The following is a 21,926-nucleotide window of genomic DNA, read 5'->3' as shown; positions in this document are numbered from 1 at the left end:
GCAAAAAACAAGGAGTCTTTAACACTAACAGAAAGTTTTCTCCTATCAAAAACCCTCCAATTCCAAAAATGGCTCTACTTCCTTAACTTGCTCTCTAGTAGTGAAAAAAATGGTATGGAATACGTAAATCCATCGTCCTTTATTCATAGTTTTAATCCTGCGCCTCTGCTCAAGTGAGCTCCACATAAACAGAACCACTCAAACGATTTCGACAGTTACTCAACCCGTTCATTTCAACCAGTTGCAAGCTGTAAACTTAAGAAAAAAAAACGAGAAAACCTTAGTACAACCGGCCTAGTGAGCTCCACCTCGTGAGTGCCACCCATAAGGTGGTGAGGCGTACGAGAGTTACCCGCGTGTACCCGCGATGGTCGCGCAAAAATCCAACTTTTGCAAACCTCCACGCGCGCGCTTGGCAAGAAAGATGAAAACAAAACATTGCGCCTGCCTGTGGGTCGGTCCAGTTCGGTCGGATTGCTCGGTTTCGGCTTGTTTTAACCCATCAGCAGCAGCTGGGCTAGAGTTGAGTCAGTTTTTAGTAAGTTAGTGGCGCTTTGGCCAGCCGACGAATCGAACGCATTTTTTCAACCCTCTCCGAGTCGGGGTGACTATTTGGGGTGTCAATGATTTAGCCCTCGATAGTTTTCCTTTGATTTTCAACCATTAATATTGATGAGAGGGTGTGCATTTTTTTTTGTTTTGATTTTTGTCAAAAGATTGCAATCTTCGGTGCGCGACCGTTTTTCCAACTTTTCGTAAATGTGGAAACCGATGATGGTGGATTGTGAGGGAATTGATTGAGCTAGCGAAGAAGAAAAAAAATGTGATTAGTGCGATTGTGCGGCAGAAAATTGTAACGATCGTGAGACGATCATGTGCCAAAATAATGGGCACCAATTTGCCAGAATGAGTGTTTCAAAAAGTGTCGACCGAAAATTCGAATTGTGCAACCTATGAATGAAAATAGCCGACGTTGACAGTTTTGTGATCGGATGAGTTAAAGTGCCTACGTTAAGTTGAATAAACAAATAAGTTTAACCAAATACGAAGTGACGATCAAACCGTAAAATCGATGAAAATCCAGATTTTCGTCGTTTAATTTAAGCTCCGGTTCCGGCTATTAAGTGCTTATCAAATAGAGTGCCGATCGTTTTGTCGACAGGTTTAAAGCCTCGGTAAAAGTACCCATAATTTTCCGACTTTTCATCACCACCCACACACTTCAGGCACGAAGAAGGGAAATTCAAAGAGGCAACAAAATTATACTATAGCTCTACTCACCCAGAATTCATAATCGCATCATCGACTGCCGTCTCGTGTAAACTGATAGTAAAGAAAAAGGAAGCACCGAAAAGGCAGACAAAAATGGGAAACATATCGATACTGCTGTTTAGCATCTACTTGGTAAGTACGAATCGGAACGGAAGGAAAACATTTTCTTGATCACGAAACTGGCGGGAAAATTGTGGGTGAGAGAACGCAATCAAACCGAATTGATTGACGGTGTGTGATTGTTGGTCAAGGAAATTGAAAGTGTGTAATTTGTAATTGGTGCTTCCTCGCATGAACCCCGTTGAATATCATTTGTGGAATTACATCAGTTAGACAAACTCACATGAAAAATGGGGAAAATCGAGATGAACTGACGGTAGAAATATTTGTTTTTTAAATCTTATGTTCTTTGTCTTAAACAAAAACAAACCAGAAGTGAGTAAACACGAAATTGTGTCCATAGGTATTACTAATTAACCAAAAGTTTCAGAGCGCACAAACGTCAACTCAATTTTTCTAAGTGCTTGTAATTATAATCCCTTAGCGTAATTAAAGCACAATAAAAATTAAGGTTTTATGGATAGCTCAATTTCTTATGAAATAATAAATATCAATAATTACGGGAGAATGGGGGGATGCTTGATTCCATTTTCATATTTTCAACATATCTTTTTGGAAAAAAAATTGAAAATTGCCGTTTTTTACCTTTTTTGATAGCAATTGCAAATTTATTTGCTCCAAAAGTTAAAACGAATTATAAGCCCGTAGATAACTAGTAGTTTTCAAAGTGGTCCCTGCCGCCCCTGGAGGGCGTTGAGCTCAACTTTAAAATTTGGGGGACGTTGGAAGAGCTCAGGGGGGCGGTGAGGTCATATTAACACATTAAGGGCCGCGAAGAAATATAAACCTGGAAACACCAAAATTGGCATCCCACGCCTCAGAATCCACTGGACCAAATCCTACAAGTTTAACAACATTAAGTTACGGAATTTTTCGTGTTTAATTTTGTAGAACGATGTTCAATTATTTATTTCAGAATATTTGAGTTATGCATCTTAGAGTAGCACACTAGCAGCAAGTGAAAAAAACGAGATACAGTTGCGCTAAAAAAAGAATGAATACGCGCAGAGCAGCGCACAAAGTTCCAACTTTGACAGAATGCAATTTCTCTCACAGTTGATATTTTTACTGAATCCTCCACACAAGCTTGGTAAACTTATAAACTCTTCATTCCAATAGTTTTGAACATTTCGCGGGAGGAAGAGAATTTCTTTTATATTAAAAGTTGGAAAAATTGAGATTGCCACACAAAATAAGCTTTAATTTTGCAAAATTTTGAGTTCTCATCCCAAAATTTTATGAGATTAAGTAAAAAAATACATTCTAGTATGCGACCAAATATTATCCAAATCGACCAACAGCATTAAAAATTAAAGATATTTAAATCGCTTCAACTTTTGAACGCGTTGATCGACTTTGATCAAATTTGACCACATTCTAGAATATACTTTTTTACATAATCTCATCAAATTTTGAGATAAAAACGTAAAATTGTACAAAGTTACGATTTCAATTTTCCATACTGTAACTCTTTCCAGTGCCCGTTAATGTTAAAAACTCATTAAATGAAGGGTTTATAAGTTTATCTAATTTGTGTGAAAGTTTCATGAAACAATATAAACTGTGAGATAAATGGCATTTTGTCAAATTTGAAGATTTTTGCGCTGCTCTGCGCGATTTCAATCTTTTTTTTAACGAAACTGTATCTCGTATACGGTCCGCAATTTGTTGATATTCTCACTGACGCAAATAACGTAAATTTGAAATGACAACGAATAAGTTCAATGTCCAACAATTACTTTACAGAACTAAACATCAAATTACAGACAAGCAGCTTTAAGATTAACATTTCTAGAACACTACCAGTTTTTTTGGTACAGATTTTGTTACGATCGTTGTGCTCATTTCGTTTGTTTATTTTGGGTTATTTATACTTTAAAAGCTTTAATTTGAATGGAAATCTAAAAAAGAAAACATTGAACAATTTTTTAAATGTTGAACAAAACAATATTCAAAGAAACCTGTGTAAATTGGCAATATCTGTGATTCAGTGTTTGAAAATTTCGGAATTCTGATCTTTAGGCCAAGAGAACTTTTATTTTAGGCTCTGTTTTATTAATTTTTAATTCAATTGATTCAAAAATTAAATTGTATCATTTGTCATCGAAAAATTCAAAAATATTTGGATATAAATTTAAATTGTCGGAATTCAATAATCAGAGTCTATTTCAAAGTTTAAAAGACGTGAATGTTGCATTACTTTGAACAGGAGTCATTTTAAGATTTTATGTTTTAAATATAATTTAAAAATGTTTATATCAAGCTATTATACTCCTATTTACGTCATGTCACTGACCTAATAGTAATTTATTTTGGTCTGGTAATGACAAATAAAAAAAATGTATTACCAAAATTTAAGATTTTTGTTTTGTTTCCAAAACAAACTGGTAATTTTTAAGTTAAAGTATTTGTCCTGGAAATCGTATAAATTTGAATGAATTTCGAACTTTGTCTTACAACAACAAAAATGCCAAAAGCTCATGGTTTTTCAACTATCGAAATCATCATTTTGTTTCTTAGATTTAAAAAAATGTTCAGGAGGGCATTAAGGCTTTTCAATTCTTAAAAAGAGGGTGGTGAGTCAAAAAAGTTTGAAAACCACTGAACTAGATGAATTTTCGTGGGGCAAAAAATTGTGATATTTAACGTTCAAGAAGGCCGGTAGCTCTACTTGATTATCCCAAGGGTATTTAAGCCTTAAGCCCTGATTGATTGGATTGGACCTGAGCCAAGATTTTATTCATATATTTTCTCGCCTCATATCCAATCACTATTCCTTCAATGCGGTACTCTATCGTATAAATATTGCAGGCATGATTGATCACATGTTAGAAATTAACCTTTTCCTAAAAGCTAGTGATCATCATCTACAATTCCTTTCATTTTCATAATTCCCTATCTATTTCCTGTTTTCATCAAAAAGTGACGATCTAAACCTAAGCAAACTATTGTAAACATACAAAACGAGTTTGACTCTTTAAAGCTTCAAGATATGAGCCGTTTCAAATAAAGAAAATATACAAAACGAATTTGACTCTTTAAAGCCTCAAGATATGAGCCGTTTCAAATAAAGAAATTGATCCATTACAAAGGTGCCCTTGCCTTGGCAAAAATATAGCAAAATCTAAATCACTTCCATCTGTACCGTTGAGCCGTCAACACGTACGCCCGAGCATCGTATCGTTGCTGTGTACCTGCAGGAACATTTTACATTATTTATTTTTTCCTTACCTGTATTCCAATCAGCACTTTTCAGTGCTAAAATTATTTTCATTTTCTTTTATTCATATTTTCTCTTTTCTTTCCAGCATAGGGAAGTCTTCGGCCGGCTCAAGGGCCGGAAGAAAACGGATTGCCGAACCTAATCCAGGGCCATCTGCCAAAAAAGTTGAAATTTCCAATTCATTCGATGTCCTTCATAACATCGGTGATGAGGAAATATTCATATTTAATTCTGATAAGAGTACTAAGAAACCTTCTTCTTCTTCTTATACTCTTAAAAACGAAAAGATTCCACCAATAACGGTCACGATTCCTGACTTCAATGCCTTTCGAAAAGAAATCGTCACTTCCGTCAAGGATGTGAAGATTTCTTTTCAGATCGGTCGAAGGGGAACTGCTCGTATTTTGGCGGAATCTTTTAATGATTTTCAAAAAATTTTAAATTATTTGAATAATAAAAAACACCAATTTTTTACGTATGACACTAGAGGTGATCGTCCTTTTAAAGTTGTACTTCGTGGTCTCACCGGCGATCAGACACCGGATGAGATCACAAATGAATTAAATTCTTTGTTAGGTTTTTCTCCAATTCAAGTAATTCAAATGAGGAAAAGAACCAACACGAATAATACCAGTAGTGTTGGTTTTGCTCCTGAACTTTATTTGATCCATTTTAAAAAGGATCAGGTTAATAATTTGAAAATTTTGGAAAAGGCTCGTCTTATGTTTCATTGTCGAGTAAAATTTGAACCTTTTCGTAAATCCCATACCAATTTTTTACAAAATATTACGCAATGTCGTCGTTGTCAAGCTTTTTGTCATGGCACTAAAAATTGTAGAATGAATGCCAGATGCATGTTTTGCGGCTCATTCGATCATGAAAAATCTAAATGCCTTTTTGGTGGTGATAAGCCAAACACAGATTTTTTTAAGTGTGCGAATTGCGCAGGTAATCATTCCTCGAATTCTCTAGATTGTCCCGTTAGGGCAAAAATTGTTGCTTCTTGGAAAAACCCCAAAGTTTCCAGAAAAGTTTCTTCTCCTCCTTCCTCTTTTTCGTCTACACACGTCAGACCGGCAAACAACCTGCCTGTTCGCAGTCAGCCTCGGCCTACATTGGAATCATGGCTGGGTAATACCCGAAGTGATTTAAATGTTACCTGGGCTGATTCTGCGCCACAGACTCGTTGTTTATCGTTCTCAGAGGTGGTGGAAAATGGGTTGCCCTCTTCAGGTTTAACTAATAAAAATGGGAAAAAAACCAAGTCTCAACGTTCATGCGAAGGCTTGGGAAAATTCTCGAAATTCAAATACTTTTTCTTCTCCTTCCTCTTCTGATTCTAACAATTTTGTTGATTTGGGTGAGATTACTGAGGAAAAATTAAAATTTTTGCATCAAAATTTAATGGAAATGATGCAACTTATGTTGAAAGCAAATTCAATGTTTGAAGCTTTCCAAACTTCTTTTAATTATGCTAACAAAATTATTATGACTTTACGATTCCCTCATGGATCCAAATAGATGTTTAAATATTATGAATTGGAACGCTAGATCTTTGCTGGCTAACCAAGACGAGTTCTTTTTATTTGTGAAAACTCAAAACATACATATTGCTGCCATCACTGAAACTTTTTTAAAGCCAGACAATAACTTGAAAAGCAATGCTTTCTTTAAAATTTTACGAAATGATCGACTTGATCGACAAGGTGGGGGTGTAGCTATTGTCATCAGTAGTCGTCTCAAATTTAGACTTCTTCCTTCTTTCAATACAAAAGTCTTAGAAAGAATTGGAATTGAATTAGAAACTTCTATGGGGAAAATTATAATTGTTGCCGCATATTTGCCTTTTCAATGTAGCGGTGAACAGAAAAATTTTTTGAAGGGAGATTTACAAAAACTCACCAGAAATAAATCTAAATTTTTTATTATTGGTGACTTTAATCCAAAACACTGATCTTGGAATAATATTTCATCAAATTCAAATGGGAATATTTTGTTTAATGACTGCTCTGCAGGTTATTATACTGTTGAATATCCTAATGGGCATACTTGTTTTTCTTCAATTAGAAATCCCTCCACAATTGATTTGGTTCTAACGGATTTAGGCGAGCATTGTAGTCAATTAGTTACTCATGCGGACCTCGATTCAGACCACCTTCCAGTAACTTTTTCTTTATCCCAAAGTCCCATTGAAAACCCTTTAAAATCAACTTTTAATTTTCAAAAGGCTAACTGGGAGCGATATATGAATTTTATTGAACGTAATTTGAATGTAAACGTTCCACTGAATTCAATTGAAGATATTGATTTGGCTGTAGAAAATTTGACAACTTCAATAGTCAATGCTAGAGCCGCTTCAATACCTAAAGTTAAACATAAATTTAATCAACCTTTAATTGATGATGATCTTCAGTTTTTGATACGACTGAAAAACATTCGTCGACGCCAGTTTCAACGAACTAGGGATCCTTATTTGAAATTAATTTATTGCGACCTTCAAAAAGAGATCAAACGTCGTTTAAATTTCATTCGTAATGAAAATTTTGCTAAAGCAGTAGAGGACATAAAATCCTTCTCAAAGCCTTTTTGGAAATTAACTAAAATTCTAAAAAAGCCCCAGAAGCCAATTCCTACTTTGAAAGATGGGGATAAACTCCTTTTAACTAATTCAGAAAAAGCTCAAAAATTAGCCCAACAATTTGAGTCTGCTCATGATTTTAATTTAAACGTTGTAAGTCCAATTGATGCTCAAATTTCCCTAGAATTTGATGATATTCTTTCTAAGCAAATTGTGTTTGAAAGTTCTTGTGAGACAAATATTGATGAACTTAAATTGATTTTCAAAAAATTTAAAAATATGAAAGCCCCGGGGGAAGATGGGATTTTCTATATTCTTATTAAAAAGTTGCCTGAAAGCACTTTAAATTTTTTAGTTAAAATCTTCAATAAATGTTTTCACTTGGCTTATTTTCCCAATAAATGGAAAAATGCCAAAGTAACTCCAATTTTGAAACCTGGAAAAAGTGCTTCAGAGCCTTCAAGTTATCGACCAATTAGTTTGCTTCCTTCTTTAAGTAAACTATTTGAGAAAGTTATTTTGAATAGAATGATGATTCACATTAATCAGAATTCTATTTTCCCTGATGAACAATTTGGTTTTCGTCATGGACATTCTACTACACATCAACTTTTGAGTGTAACTAATATGATTAACGCTAGCAAATCTGAGGGTTATTCAACTGGTGTTGCTCTTCTTGATATTAAAAAAGCTTTTGACAGTGTTTGGCACAAAGGTTTAGTAGCTAAATTAGCTCGATTTGATTTTCCTGTATATCTCACCAAAATTATTCAAAATTATTTGACTAGCCGAACTTTGCAAGTAAGCTATCAAAATTCATGCTCTGGAAGGATACTCATTAGAGCTGGTGTCCCTCAGGGTAGTATACTTGGGCCTATTTTATACAATATTTTTACTTCTGATCTTCCTGATGTACCAGAAGGAAAAGGTAGAAGACTATTTACTGATGATACTTTGCTTTCAGCCAAAGGTCGAAATTTACGGGTGGTACGCAGTAGATTGCAACAAAATTTAAATTCCCTTTTGAATTACTTGAAAATGTGGAAAATTTCTCCTAACGCTTCCAAAACTCAACTTATTTTATTTCCCCATAAGCCAAGAGCAAATTTTTTAAAACCTAATGAAAATCATTCCATAACTTTTAATGGGGTTTCTTTAGAATGGTCTGATCACGTGAAGTACTTGGGACTCACACTTGATCGGAATCTTTCTTTTAAGAATCACATTGAAGATATTCAATCTTAATGTAATGAATACACTAAATCTCTTTATTCTCTCATCAACAGGAAATCCCGACTTTGCCTGAAGAATAAGATGCTTATTTACAAGCAAGTCTTCCGACCAGCGATAATGTATGCAGTTCCGATTTGGTCTAGCTGCTGCGCGACGAGGAAGAAAGCCATCCAGAGGATTCAGAACGAGGTTCTGAAAATGATTTTCCGGCTTCCACCTTGGCACAGCACCGAAGATCTTCATCGGATTGCAGGCATTGAATCTATCGAAGAGATGGCCAACAAAATCATCTCCAACTTCAGAGGCAAATCGATGCAGTCTTCCATCGCAGAGATTCGCTCTCTCTACAATTAGTTTAATTTTAGGATAGCTTTAGTTTTTAGTTTAAAATATTTTTTTTTTCACTACAGGATGTTCTCCTTTATAAAAATGCTTGATTGTGCTCAGCAAATTTAAGTCGAATAAATAAATTTTAGTGATTATTAAACTATAGGGCTCTGAAAGTTCATTATTGAACTGAACACCTAATTTAACACGTTCGTCGCCACGCTCATTTTGGTAGTTTTACTAGCCGGGCCCAAATAAATTTTCAGAGAGAGAAAGCAAAGAGGGAGAACTCCCATATTTGAAACGTGGGGCGAAGCTGAGCGGTAAACTCAAGTAAGAGAACGTCACACGCTTTTTGATGTGACAGGGCCTCCCAAGAAATACACCCGTCACCCGAATATGGGTGCCGTGGCGACGAACGTGTTAATGTATTAATGTAATATAAATGTAATGATGAATTGGTACTAATGAAGATATATTTAAAAAAAAAAAAAATAGCAAAATCTAAAGATAAAAAGTTCATTGTCTTTCTTTGGCCATATATGTTCTCGATCCACAGTTTATAATTGTCAAACAAAAAAATCTAAAATGTAGTCTACTTTTTACCAAATATAGCAATAAAACAAATATACCTCACTCTAAGAAAACCAAGGCGACACATCAAGCACGCCATCATGTGGAGAAAGTTCAAACTATCATGTATAAACATCGACGATCTGAACTACTTCTGATGGATTTCTGACATGTAGTTGGTCCTGTTGCCACTGGTGGTGGTGATGTTGGTACAATAAGTGATTTTAGTAGGAAACTCCGTCAGTAGGTGGTGCTGCTGACATGCCTGGCCTTGATGAGATGTATTGAGAAGGCTGGCAGTAAGTTATATTTGTTTTACTATATTTGCTACTACCTTCTAATAACCTTTGCATATTTAAAGGCGCAATTTTCTGATTTTGAGATAAAAAGCACTTTTTGAGCTCATTTTATATGACAATTTATTGGATAAATATTACATTCTATTTCAATATCAATAATTTCGTGCTAAGCTATGATCAAGATCCATTCAGATGAAAATATATCTTTTGGGGCTCAATTGAACCCATAACATATATTTTGGATAATTTTTCCAAAAAATATTGAATGTTTACTATTGCTTTAAGAATATGGCGTTATGAAGTTCATTTTATAATCTTATACTTGACATATTGGTATGAATATTTTTATCATAATTATTCATGTGGAAAACATTTTGAAGCGATAAAAATGATCTTTACCTATATATTGAAAAAATAGAAACTTAAATATATTATAACTTAACAAGCTTGACTTCTGAGTCGACATTTATTTTTTAGATTTTGCTTTTTTTATTCCAGGTTTTATTTCCCGAGTTCGTCTGCGAAACGGAGGTTTTCTCGGCTTCCATCGAACAAATGTACACATCATCGACAAAATCAGAGAATAACGTTTTATTTTATCTTTAAATATTGAGAATTTAGAAAATAAGGAAGGAACATTATGGGGTCATCTACCCTAACATAATTCTGCTTGCATTCATACCTAAGAATCAAAAATCTGCTTGAAACTACCGTTAGATATTTTAAAACAGTGAAGAACTCTTTTGAATGTTTTTATTTGCTTTGAAAATAAATCCAAGACACAAAAATTGGCTTGAAAAATATTTCTTGACTTTTGATAAATCAAACAACAGATTTCACATTTTCAGATTTAGCATTTTTTGACATTTGGACTAGATATTATCTATTCATCCGCATTTCAACTATTAAGAAGTAGTTTTTAAGAGTTCGCCATATGAAAAAGTACCTTACCCTTTGTTGAAAAAATAACGACATAATGTATTGCTTTAGAAAAGTTTTGTTAATAGTTTAGAATTCTGCTGTACCTACCTTCCTTACTTCTAGTTGACATCATATAAATTATTTAGAAAACCATTATATAAAAAAACATTTTTTAAACTTAGGCAACAGAATTAAAGCTGCTTAGTTCTTATCAAACTAGAAACGGTCAATTTAAAGTTAAAATATACAATTTAAATAATATTTTTTTTGTAAGTTTAACTAGCCAAATAAACTCTGTTTTTTACCAAAGTAATAAAATCCAGATTTCTATATTTATTTCTTATTTCATTACGTCTCATCCAATAATGTTTTATTCAATTTGTTTCTTTGAAAATATTAAAAAAAAAAACTGTAGAAACTGTTAACCAAGCTGGTATCAAATCTTCCCAAAAATTAACAATTAGGGAAGATAAGAGCATAACGGCCAACTTAAGGATAGCGCTTATTTAACCATACAACACACTTATGAGAAGTGAGTTGTATCACTGGGTCGTGTTCAGTAGATCATAAATCGACTTTTTGCACTAATATGGTTTTTCGATGTCTTTTGGGTCACCAAGCATCAGTGCAAAATTTCAACGTGATTAAATTTTTAATGAAAATTTGTATGGAAGAAGAAATTTTTGCGTAAAAAATCATCCAGAAAATTCAAATAAGCTTGAATTGAAATTTGTCTTCAATTATTGGTTTTACCTACCCTTAAACTTTAATATTTTGAAGAAGAAGCTAATCCTTCCATGAAATAATTTAAAACCATTGAAAAATAAAAAATCTGAATTCAATGAAAATTATTTAAAATTGGCAGGTTTTGCTGGCTTGAAGGTTCACGAATTTCAAGAAATGTTTTGTCAAGGTTAAAAAAATCAACAATTTCATTGGCTATCAGCAGAAGCAGTTTTTTGCGATTTTATTTTTATTATGGGAGGTGAAAAAATGTATTAATTTTATACAATGCTTGCAGCAGTCAAGTGTTAAGGTTCTGAAGAAGTTCATTTCGTATACGGTTGAAAATTTTAAAAGTTTCTGCCGTAGAATCTTGAAGCGAATTAAGCTCGATAATTATAAAGCATAGATATGTCTTATTTAACTGACGATTTGGCCTTGCGGTTGAGAGTTGGAGAGGTAACTCAGAGGACTCGATTTTGAATCCTGGTCGAAATGCCTTTATCTCCGCTACATTTTTTTTTTTCGATAAAATAAAAAGATGAAATTTTAAGGCCGTTTTTTCATAAATTTAAATCAACAAAATCATTAAAGTTGCATGAAATACATAGGAAAATATTGCAAAATTCTTTATTGCTATAATTTGTTCGAGCTTAAAATGAAAAAAAAACTTTCCCAAAAATCATTGAATATTCCTAATAAAGTTTGGTTTTCCACAGGATCTTCGCATCTCTTTGTTCAAGTTGAACATCTCAAAGAGGAGCATTCTCCGATTTTCGATTAGAGTTTTGTCTCAAACTTTAATGAATTTGATGCTATTTTTTAAACAAAATAAAAAAAAATCAACATTTTTTTGGCAAAAATTTAATCATGCACGCACATGTCCACATTTTTGCAAGGCCATTGATTTCCAAATTCCTAAACTCCTCAAAAAAGAAAGGAACTAAGCTTCGTCGCGTGGAAAACCGACCTTCCTCTGAAATTAATTCAATTTGTAGCAAAAAAAACACGCGCTAATCTTAACCAAACAAATGGGACCAGTCATCATCGAATTTGAGATCAACTGCCCGTAACAAACGCCTCGACCATTAGTCGGTCATTTTTCCCTTTGATACTGAATGGAATACCTTCTCAAGGTATGGGTGAGACTACATGTGGGTATCTATCTAGTAAGTAATAGGTGTCTTGCCACCCCCACCCGTTTTGATCACGTTTTTTTTTTCAAAGATCTTTCATTATTTAGTTATTCCACGGAACAGTTGCTGTCGCCGTTGCTTTTTGTTGAATTGCTGATTCAATTCTGCCCAGGGTGCGGACACCTACTTTTGGTTGATCATCAACATCAGCTTGACTGTTTTTTTCCGTAAGTTTTCTTTCTGAAAATTTAAAAGTTCAAATATTAAAAGCAGTCCCATTTTTATATAGATCGGGATGCCTACCAAGGAAAAAAACAAAATCAATTTTCTGATGAAAATTTTTCAATAACAGGGTAACATACCCTAGAGTGATATGAGATTATTGATTCATGGCTGTTCGCAATCGCGCTACCGTAACTTATGATATCACTTTCCAAGGTCGTTACCAAGATTTATTGCTTCATTAGCAATAAATCGCAGCACCAGCAAGTCGATCAATCGTTTCAGTGAGAGTGAATGTCAACGCACAGGTTTTTTGCGCAAATTTCAACAATCAATCACGAAATTTTTTTTATTGACCCAAAAAACTAACCATAAGAAAAAAGCCGTAAAGCACTAAAAATTTTGTTTTTTTTTTTCATCCTTTAAAACCGAATTAGGATAAAGCACAAATTAAAAATTTGGATGTCAAAAATGCCAAAAATACAAACGACCAAAAAAAAACAAAAATGAAAAAAATTAAAAAATGACAAAAATAACAAAAAAAAAACAAAAATGACAAAAATGACAAAAATGACAAAAATGACAAAAATGACAAAAATGACAAAAATGACAAAAATGACAAAAATGACAAAAATGACAAAAATGACAAAAATGACAAAAATGACAAAAATGACAAAAATGACAAAAATGACAAAAATGACAAAAATGACAAAAATGACAAAAATGACAAAAATGACAAAAATGACAAAAATGACAAAAATGACAAAAATGACAAAAATGACAAAAATAACAAAAATGACAAAAATGACAAAAATGACAAAAATGACAAAAATGACAAAAATGACAAAAATGACAAAAATGACAAAAATGACAAAAATGACAAAAATGACAAAAATGACAAAAATGACAAAAATGACAAAAATGACAAAAATGACAAAAATGACAAAAATGACAAAAATGACAAAAATGACAAAAATGACAAAAATGACATAAGTGACAAAAATGACAAAAATGACAAAAGTAACATAATGACAAAGAAATAAAAATTTATTTTTTTTTTTTTTGCAAAACTTGTATCAAGTTCATGAGAAATAAAATTTAACCATTTGTTCAAATGACAAACCTGATCAAACATTTGAAAGTGTTTACATTATTATTAAAAAGTGCAATCTCATGCCCAAACTATAATTGAACCTAAACATGTGCGTAACATCAGCAAATATGATCGCACAAAACCGTAACCAATGAAGGAACGAATGAATGGCACTTATCAGAAGGAAAAAATCTCCACGTCGTCCACCGAGAATCGAGATTTCCCATGCTTACCGGTTGATAAAAAGATTTCCTTCAACTTGTTTGGTGCTTGGGAGTGCTTAGAAATTAGTCCCCACATACACCCGAGCCGATTAAATAAGTAAAGCCACTTTGAAGGTATCTGAGTGGTTTGAAAAAAAAGGGTAGGTTTGTAGGAGATGAAGAAGGTTTGACATCGAAACATGTGTTGCTCGCCGTTGTATAACAATAACAACAACTCGAAGACCGGCACGCGTTAAAATTTGAAAAAATAGAAACAGAATGAACTTCTTCTCCCATTCACTGTTTGATGGTTTGTACCTTTCGGATTTTTTTCTTGCGGTTTGGATAATTGGAAACAATTTGAAGACCGACTGGGGAAAGAAAACAAAATTCGGCATATTTTCGGTAAATTGCATTTACAAATGCGCTTCATTCGATCAATGTAATACACTAGGCAAACATTTGCATTTGACCTTAATGAGATCAATGTTTGTTTGTAAACCGATGTTCGAATTATTGCGAATCATTATAGAACTAAGTGGATTTAACATGTATTTTGTCAATCCACAGGTTTTGCAATTAAAATGTTTCAATCATAGGACCTGTCGAGAAATATAATTGTTGGTTTTTATCTAAGTAACTATATGAACCAGAATTAAAATTATAATAGTAAAAATTCTAATGAAAGTCAATGACACCCCAGATATTTCAGATAAAATATCAATGATTAAGGATGCTACCTACCCTTGATTTCTTATTTTTAAAAGGGTCCTAACGAAATGAAAAAACCCGATTTAATACACTTGACAGTGGATTGTAGCCTTTCTTACAGCCTGTCAATTATCACAAAATTCATTATGATTAATGAATTTCATACGCAGTAAATCCAAAAAGAATTTAGGAAATAATAATTTGAAGTTTTTAATAAGATAAAAGTTTTTTTTATACAATCATAATTTTCATATCAATAACATTATTTGCAACTAATTGGAGATTTTGAAATGACAAGATTCTGGAATATCTTGTATGATATCGTTTCTATGACATTATAATCTAACTCAATTTACTCCTTTTCGAGTTATAGCATATGGTAACTTCAAAATGGAAGGGGTATAATAATTAAGAATACAATTTGAAAATGATGCCTGACCATGTATTTCAAATAATCCAACCTCTCAAGTAATGGAAACAAATACATAGATAAAACTATTGGATAAAATTTCAATTGCTAGAGTAAAATACGATACCGAAACTTAGTAAATCGGTAGAATAAATTTTGAAAATCAATAATTTTGAAAATATTGATATCGCAATATTTTTAATTTTGTAAGTTTACCATTTTTTTCAATCGCCAAATTTTTCAATTTTGTCAATTTTGTCAAATATGTCACTTTTGTCAATTTTGTCAGTTTTGTCAATTTTGTCAGTTTTGTCAATTTTGTCAATTCAGTGAATTTTGTCGATTTTATCATTGTCAATTTGGCCAATTTTAACAATTTTTTTCAATTTTCTTCGCTTTTGTCAATTTGTCAATCTCGTCAATTTTGTCCATTTGATCAATTGAGTCAATTGTGTCAATTTTGCCAGTTTAATCAATCTTTTCAATTTATGAATTTTGTGGATATAGTGAATTTTGTCGATTTTTCAATTTTGTCAATCCTGTCAGTACTATCAATTTTGTCAATTTGGTCAGTTTTGTCAATTTTGTCAATTTTGTCGTTTTTGTCATTTTTCTATTTGGTCAACCTGGCCAAAATGGTTCATTCGGATAGTTTTTTCTGTTTCTCCAATTAAACTTTGTCAATTATTATTATTAGCCTTTTAGCTTTATATGCATGTTCCAAAAAAAAACTCAAACGCTTCAAACTCTTCTATGGAGGGCTTGGTGGTGCTACTGTTTGGTTGTTATTTTCCATTTTTGCTAGACAACAACCCCAACAACAACAGCGCAACAATTGCACAGGTTTTTCGATGCGAACGAAAAGTTTATCGCGCAACGTTAGATCTAAAGAGAGGAAGAGAAAAGGGAACAAAAAAACTATCCCGAGAGCTTAAAGCTCGATAGGATTCAGTAGCATTTGTCTTATTGGATTCAATTTGCTTCCACGGGCGAAATTCTCTCCTGTCGTTCGTGCTTAGAAAAAGCTCAAAGAGCGCGAACGGCCTGTGGTGTACGTAAATCGTCCGCGTCCCCCCGTGTCGTTTTCCCCTTCTCAGAGCAATCTGTGCTTGAGAATCTATCGTTGGGCGAAGGACGGGACCCATCACTATAGAAATAAGCGATGTGAGGGTCTAGTCCTTAGGCCTGAGTCATTTGATTTCGGGGTTGAGCCTCATGGTGCAATCACTTATGAATTTTCATTTTTGGTTTTTAATTCTAGTAGTAATCATGATGTAATCATGATGTAATCATGATGTAATCATGATGTACATTTTAACTATTTCTTAAGCGGACTATGTATTTCATACATAGCCTTTACAATTTCGATGAATACGCGAAAATACAAAATTATATGCACGCCCACACACGACTCAAACTTATTACACGCTAACACAAACGATTGTTGACGAAAAAAGCAACAACAACAACAACAAATCCCCAACTTCACCCCGACTGGGAGAATGGGTTGTACCTACAAAATATTTCGATCCCGACCGATTTTACTCAAACAAATCGTGTTGACAGCGACAAAATTCTATCAAATTTCAACGCATTTGTACAAATGTTGCGTAATCTGTGGCCCTGCTGTGGCCCGCTTAACAATAGGCATCAAGAGTAGATGGTTATTTAACAAATGAACCTAACCAAAACGCGATTTCTCTTAGTCAAATATGGTATTATCGTCCTTCAGAAAAACCGGTTGAGTTTTCAATGTTTTAATTTTGAAAGCTGGAGGCAGGTCGAATAATTTTTCAGATTTCGCACTGATTGTTTTTCAATCTCTTGAAAATCCTTATTAAAAGAAAATTTAACAATGTTTTGAAAAGTCATCTTCCTATCTAGGTTCAAATAATAAATTTCACCTTAAATGTATACATGTTCAATAGTGTCATAATTTTTCAAGTCTGCATTCAATTTGATAAGGTTTTTTATTGTGACTTGTTTAAAAATACTGCAACAATAAATTTGAAATTTGTCGATTTTGTCAGTTTTATCAATTTTGTCAATCTTGTCAATTTTGTCAAGAAGTGAATTTTGTCGATTTTGTCATTGTCAATTTTGCCAATTTTCTTGATTTTGTCAATTTTGTAATTTTTTTCGATTTTGTGTAAGAATCAAAGATAATCAGGAGGCCACGAGTTTGTTTTTGATAATCCGATCAGATACTTTCCAGATGCCAAACAATAAACAATTTGATTGATTTTGTCAATTAAGTCAATTTTGCCAGTTTCATCAATCTTGTCAATTCTGTCAATTTTGTAAATTTTGTGGATTTTTTCTATTTTCATGATTTGGTCAATTTTGTCAATTATGTAAATTTTGACAATTTTGTCCATTTTTTCAATTTGATCAATTTTGTCAGTTTTATCAATTCTGTCCATTTTGTCAATCTAGTCAAATTTGTCAGTTTTATCAATTTTGTCAATTAAGTGTATTTGTCGATTTTGTCATTGTCAATATCAATTGTCGATTATGTCATTTTTTTCAAATTTGTCAATGTTGTCAATTTTGACAGCTTTGCCAATTTTGTCAATTAAGTGCATTTCGTCGATTTTATCATTGTCAATTTGGCCAATTTTCTCAATTTTGTCAATTTTCTTCGATTCTGTCAAGTTTGTCAATTTTGTCGATTTGTCAATCTTGTAAATTTGGTCAATTTGGTCAATTGGGTCAATTTTGTAAATTTCGCCAGTCAATTTTGTCAATCTTTTCAATTTTGTCAATTTGGTAAATATAGTGAATTTAGTCGATTTTGTCTTTGTCAACTTTGTGAATTTTGACAATTTGGTCAATTTTGTCAATTTGGTCAATTTTGTCGATTTTAGTCAGTTTTATCAATCTTGTCAATTTTGTCAATTTCGTGAATTTTATCGATTTTGACATCGTTAATTTAGTATATTTTTCTCAATTTTGTCAGTTTTGTCAATCTTGTCAATTTTGTCAATTCAGTAAATTTTGTCTATTTTGTCATTTCTGCCAATTTCCTCGATTTTGTCAATTTTATAAATATTATCAATTTTTATTATTATTTTTTCAGTTATGTGAATTTTGTCAAATCAATGAATTAAGCCAATTTTGTCAATTTCGTCAATTTGGTCAATTTTTTTCAATTTTGTCAATTTTGTCGATTTTTGTCAGTTTTATCAATCTTGTCAATTTTGTCAATTTAGTGAATTTTGTCGATTTTGTCATCGTTAATTTAGTCATTTTTTTCAATTTTGTCGATTTTGTCAGTTTTATTAATCTTGTCAATTTTGTCAATTTAATGAATTTTGTCGATTTTGTCATCTCTTTTGTCGATTTTGTTGTTTTTGTCAATTTTTTCAATTTTGTTAATTTTGTCAGTTTTATCAATCTTGTCAGTTTTGTCAATTCAGTGAATTTTGTCCATTTTGTCATCGTCAATTTGATCAATTCTGCCAATTTTCTCGATTTTGTCAATTTTATAAATTTTATCTATTTTATGATTTTTTCAACTAAGAGAATTTTGTCAAATCAATGAATTATGTCAAGTTTGTTAGTTTTGTCAATTTAGCGAAATTGGTCTGTTTAATCATTTTTTTTTTCAATTTTGTCAATTTAGTCGATTTTGTCATTTTTGTATTTGGTCAACCTGGCGAAAATGGTTAATTCGGAGTTTTTTCCTGTTTCTTCAACTTTGTCAATAATGATTATTAGCTTTTAAGCATTATATGCATGTTCCAAAAAAAATCCCAAATGCTTAAAATTCTACTATGCAGGGCTTGGTGGCGCTACTGTTTGGTTGTCATCTTCCATTGGCTTCAGCAAGTGAAAGTTCAGATTGACCTCCAAGCCGTCATCGTTTTTCTCTAGACACCAACCCCAACAACAACAACGCAACGTTAGATCTGAAGAGAGGAAGAGAAAAGGGAACAAAAAAACAAGCCCGAGAGCTTAAAGCTCGAGAGGATTCAGTAGCATTTATCTTATTGGATTTAATTTGCTTCCACGGGCGAAATACTCTCCTCTCGTTGCTGCTTAAGAAAAAGCTTCGTAAGCACGAACGGCACGTGAGAAGATGAGAGGATGTGCATACATCGTCCGCGTACCCGTGTTGTTTCCCCTTCTCAGAGCAATTTGTGCATGAATATAATGTTGGTTGAAGTCTCGAAGTTACTATCGCTTTCGTACCATGCAGTGTGGGCACGACGTACTCATCAACGACTTTAATAATTTCGGGGTTGTACCCCTTGGTAAAAACCAGTTTTATGTTTAACAATTTGGAGCTTCGGTTCCGAAATTTTTGGAATGGTTCGGTTGCAAACTGAACCATTAAATTAAAAATTTAACGATTGGTCGGGAAAATTTTAGTTGTCGTTTCCTCCCACACGGTTTCCGTCACGATGACATCAAACCTGAGTGGGAGTGAAGCCTGTCTGTTCTCCCTTCCACACATCGACAGATCCATACTTTTCGATAGCAAGCGCGTATCTATGACGTCACGTATAATTGACGGCACATATACGATAATCTTGATTTTAGTGATTGCTGGTTGTGGCTAGCAAGCCAAATTGACACGTTTTTTGGAGTGATGATTTTTGATATTTACTATGAAAAAAAAAATTTCAAACTATTTTGTATTTTTTTCTTTCTTTTATAGGTTGAAGAAGAAAAAAAATCAAATTTTTCAAGATAAAAATCATTTTTATTGTACTGCTCAGTTTCACAAAAACGTCGAGAACAAAGTTTACAAAAATTCACACAAATACACACAAATACACAGACATCATCAGAACTCGTCGAGCTGTTTCGATAGGTACCTATAAAGGTATATCTAAGACCCATAATTAATGATCTCCCAAATCGACCGATAACTATACCTTTCTGTAAGAAAGGCAAAAAAAGTGATATGGACGAAGGATATCGGGACGAATGACACCTTGCTGTTAAATTTCTTCCATCTTTTTCTATATTTTTAGTATTTCTATTTAAGCCCTAATCAAAATATCTATATTTTTCCAATACCTACTTATTTATCATTGCAAATTCACAAAATTATAACGTTTAAATTAATTCTAAATCAGAAATGTACATTTCCTTAAGAAGAGGTTTAAGCAGTGTCTGCTTTACAATTTTTCTTAAGAGTTTAGATTTCTTCGGTTTAAATATTGTTTGAGTTTATGCCGAGACATTGTAAAGTCAATGGTTTCACAGTGTTGATTGTAAGAGATCATCATGCGATTCATCGGCCGTGCGATAGTGATTAATGAAAAAAAATCGATTTCGGATTTACCGAGAAAATGCATAAATGATTAATTTTGATAGAATTTCTTATGAGTCTATACGCTGCGTAACGATATCTTTTACAAATGAAACCACTGGATATTCGCAGCGCGCTTTATGTGATGGAAGTGGAAATGATGTCCAACCTAATTTACGAAGGGCATATAGTAGAAATTGCTTTTGTACTGATTCAATTTTTCCTTCGTGTGAAATTGATTATGGAGACCAAAAAACGCTGCAATATTCCAGTAAAGACCTTACATAGACAATATATAGTGTTTTTATTGTGAATGAGTCTTGAAAATTAAAGCAAAAGCGCTTAATAAAGCACAGCATGTGGATGATGGTAGAGTCTAAGATAATTCATAAATCCCTGATTCGTTCACATTTTCCTACATTCTGATCTCCTAATGTAATTGTGATGTTTGGTGTTGTTATTTTTCTGCTAAAAGATATTAAATTGCTTTTTTGCACCACAGCACTCAGGGGTAAATTCACCTAATAATCGATCAAAATTATTTACGGTAAAACGTTAAACGGTAGACATTTGATGTCTTCGCATCATTTTTATATTTTTTGATGATCTATCAAATTCTTGAAAGAAAAACCCGATTTAATACACTTGACAGTGGATTGTAGCCTTTCTTACAGCCTGTCAATTATCACAAAATTCATTATGATTAATGAATTTCATACGCAGTAAATCCAAAAAGAATTTAGGAAATAATAATTTGAAGTTTTTAATAAGATAAAAGTTTTTTTTATACAATCATAATTTTCATATCAATAACATTATTTGCAACTAATTGGAGATTTTGAAATGACAAGATTCTGGAATATCTTGTATGATATCGTTTCTATGACATTATAATCTAACTCAATTTACTCCTTTTCGAGTTATAGCATATGGTAACTTCAAAATGGAAGGGGTATAATAATTAAGAATACAATTTGAAAATGATGCCTGACCATGTATTTCAAATAATCCAACCTCTCAAGTAATGGAAACAAATACATAGATAAAACTATTGGATAAAATTTCAATTGCTAGAGTAAAATACGATACCGAAACTTAGTAAATCGGTAGAATAAATTTTGAAAATCAATAATTTTGAAAATATTGATATCGCAATATTTTTAATTTTGTAAGTTTACCATTTTTTTCAATCGCCAAATTTTTCAATTTTGTCAATTTTGTCAAATATGTCACTTTTGTCAATTTTGTCAGTTTTGTCAATTTTGTCAGTTTTGTCAATTTTGTCAATTCAGTGAATTTTGTCGATTTTATCATTGTCAATTTGGCCAATTTTAACAATTTTTTTCAATTTTCTTCGCTTTTGTCAATTTGTCAATCTCGTCAATTTTGTCCATTTGATCAATTGAGTCAATTGTGTCAATTTTGCCAGTTTAATCAATCTTTTCAATTTATGAATTTTGTGGATATAGTGAATTTGGTCGATTTTTCAATTTTGTCAATCCTGTCAGTACTATCAATTTTGTCAATTTTGTCAGTTTTGTCAATTTTGTCAATTTTGTCGTTTTTGTCATTTTTCTATTTGGTCAACCTGGCCAAAATAATTCATTCGGATAGTTTTTT

At 32.7% G+C, this 21,926-nt stretch overlaps 1 protein-coding gene across 1 annotated transcript in view; it reads left to right on the top strand.

The window, feature by feature from the left end:
- The first annotated feature begins 570 nt into the window (after positions 1–570).
- LOC129755761 (uncharacterized) overlaps positions 571–21,926 on the top strand; it is a 151,426-nt gene continuing 130,070 nt past the window's right edge. Inside the window, exon 1 of the mRNA XM_055752397.1 lies at positions 571–1,404. Within this exon, the coding sequence (XP_055608372.1) occupies positions 1,366–1,404 (39 nt within the window). The 5' untranslated portion in view covers positions 571–1,365. The remainder of the gene's footprint in view (positions 1,405–21,926) is intronic.

This window comes from Uranotaenia lowii, chromosome 3 (genome assembly GCF_029784155.1).
Source record: "Uranotaenia lowii strain MFRU-FL chromosome 3, ASM2978415v1, whole genome shotgun sequence".
NCBI lineage: Eukaryota > Metazoa > Arthropoda > Insecta > Diptera > Culicidae > Uranotaenia > Uranotaenia lowii.
Note: the sequence above shows the minus strand (reverse complement) of the source record. Positions and strands in the feature narration are given on the sequence as shown.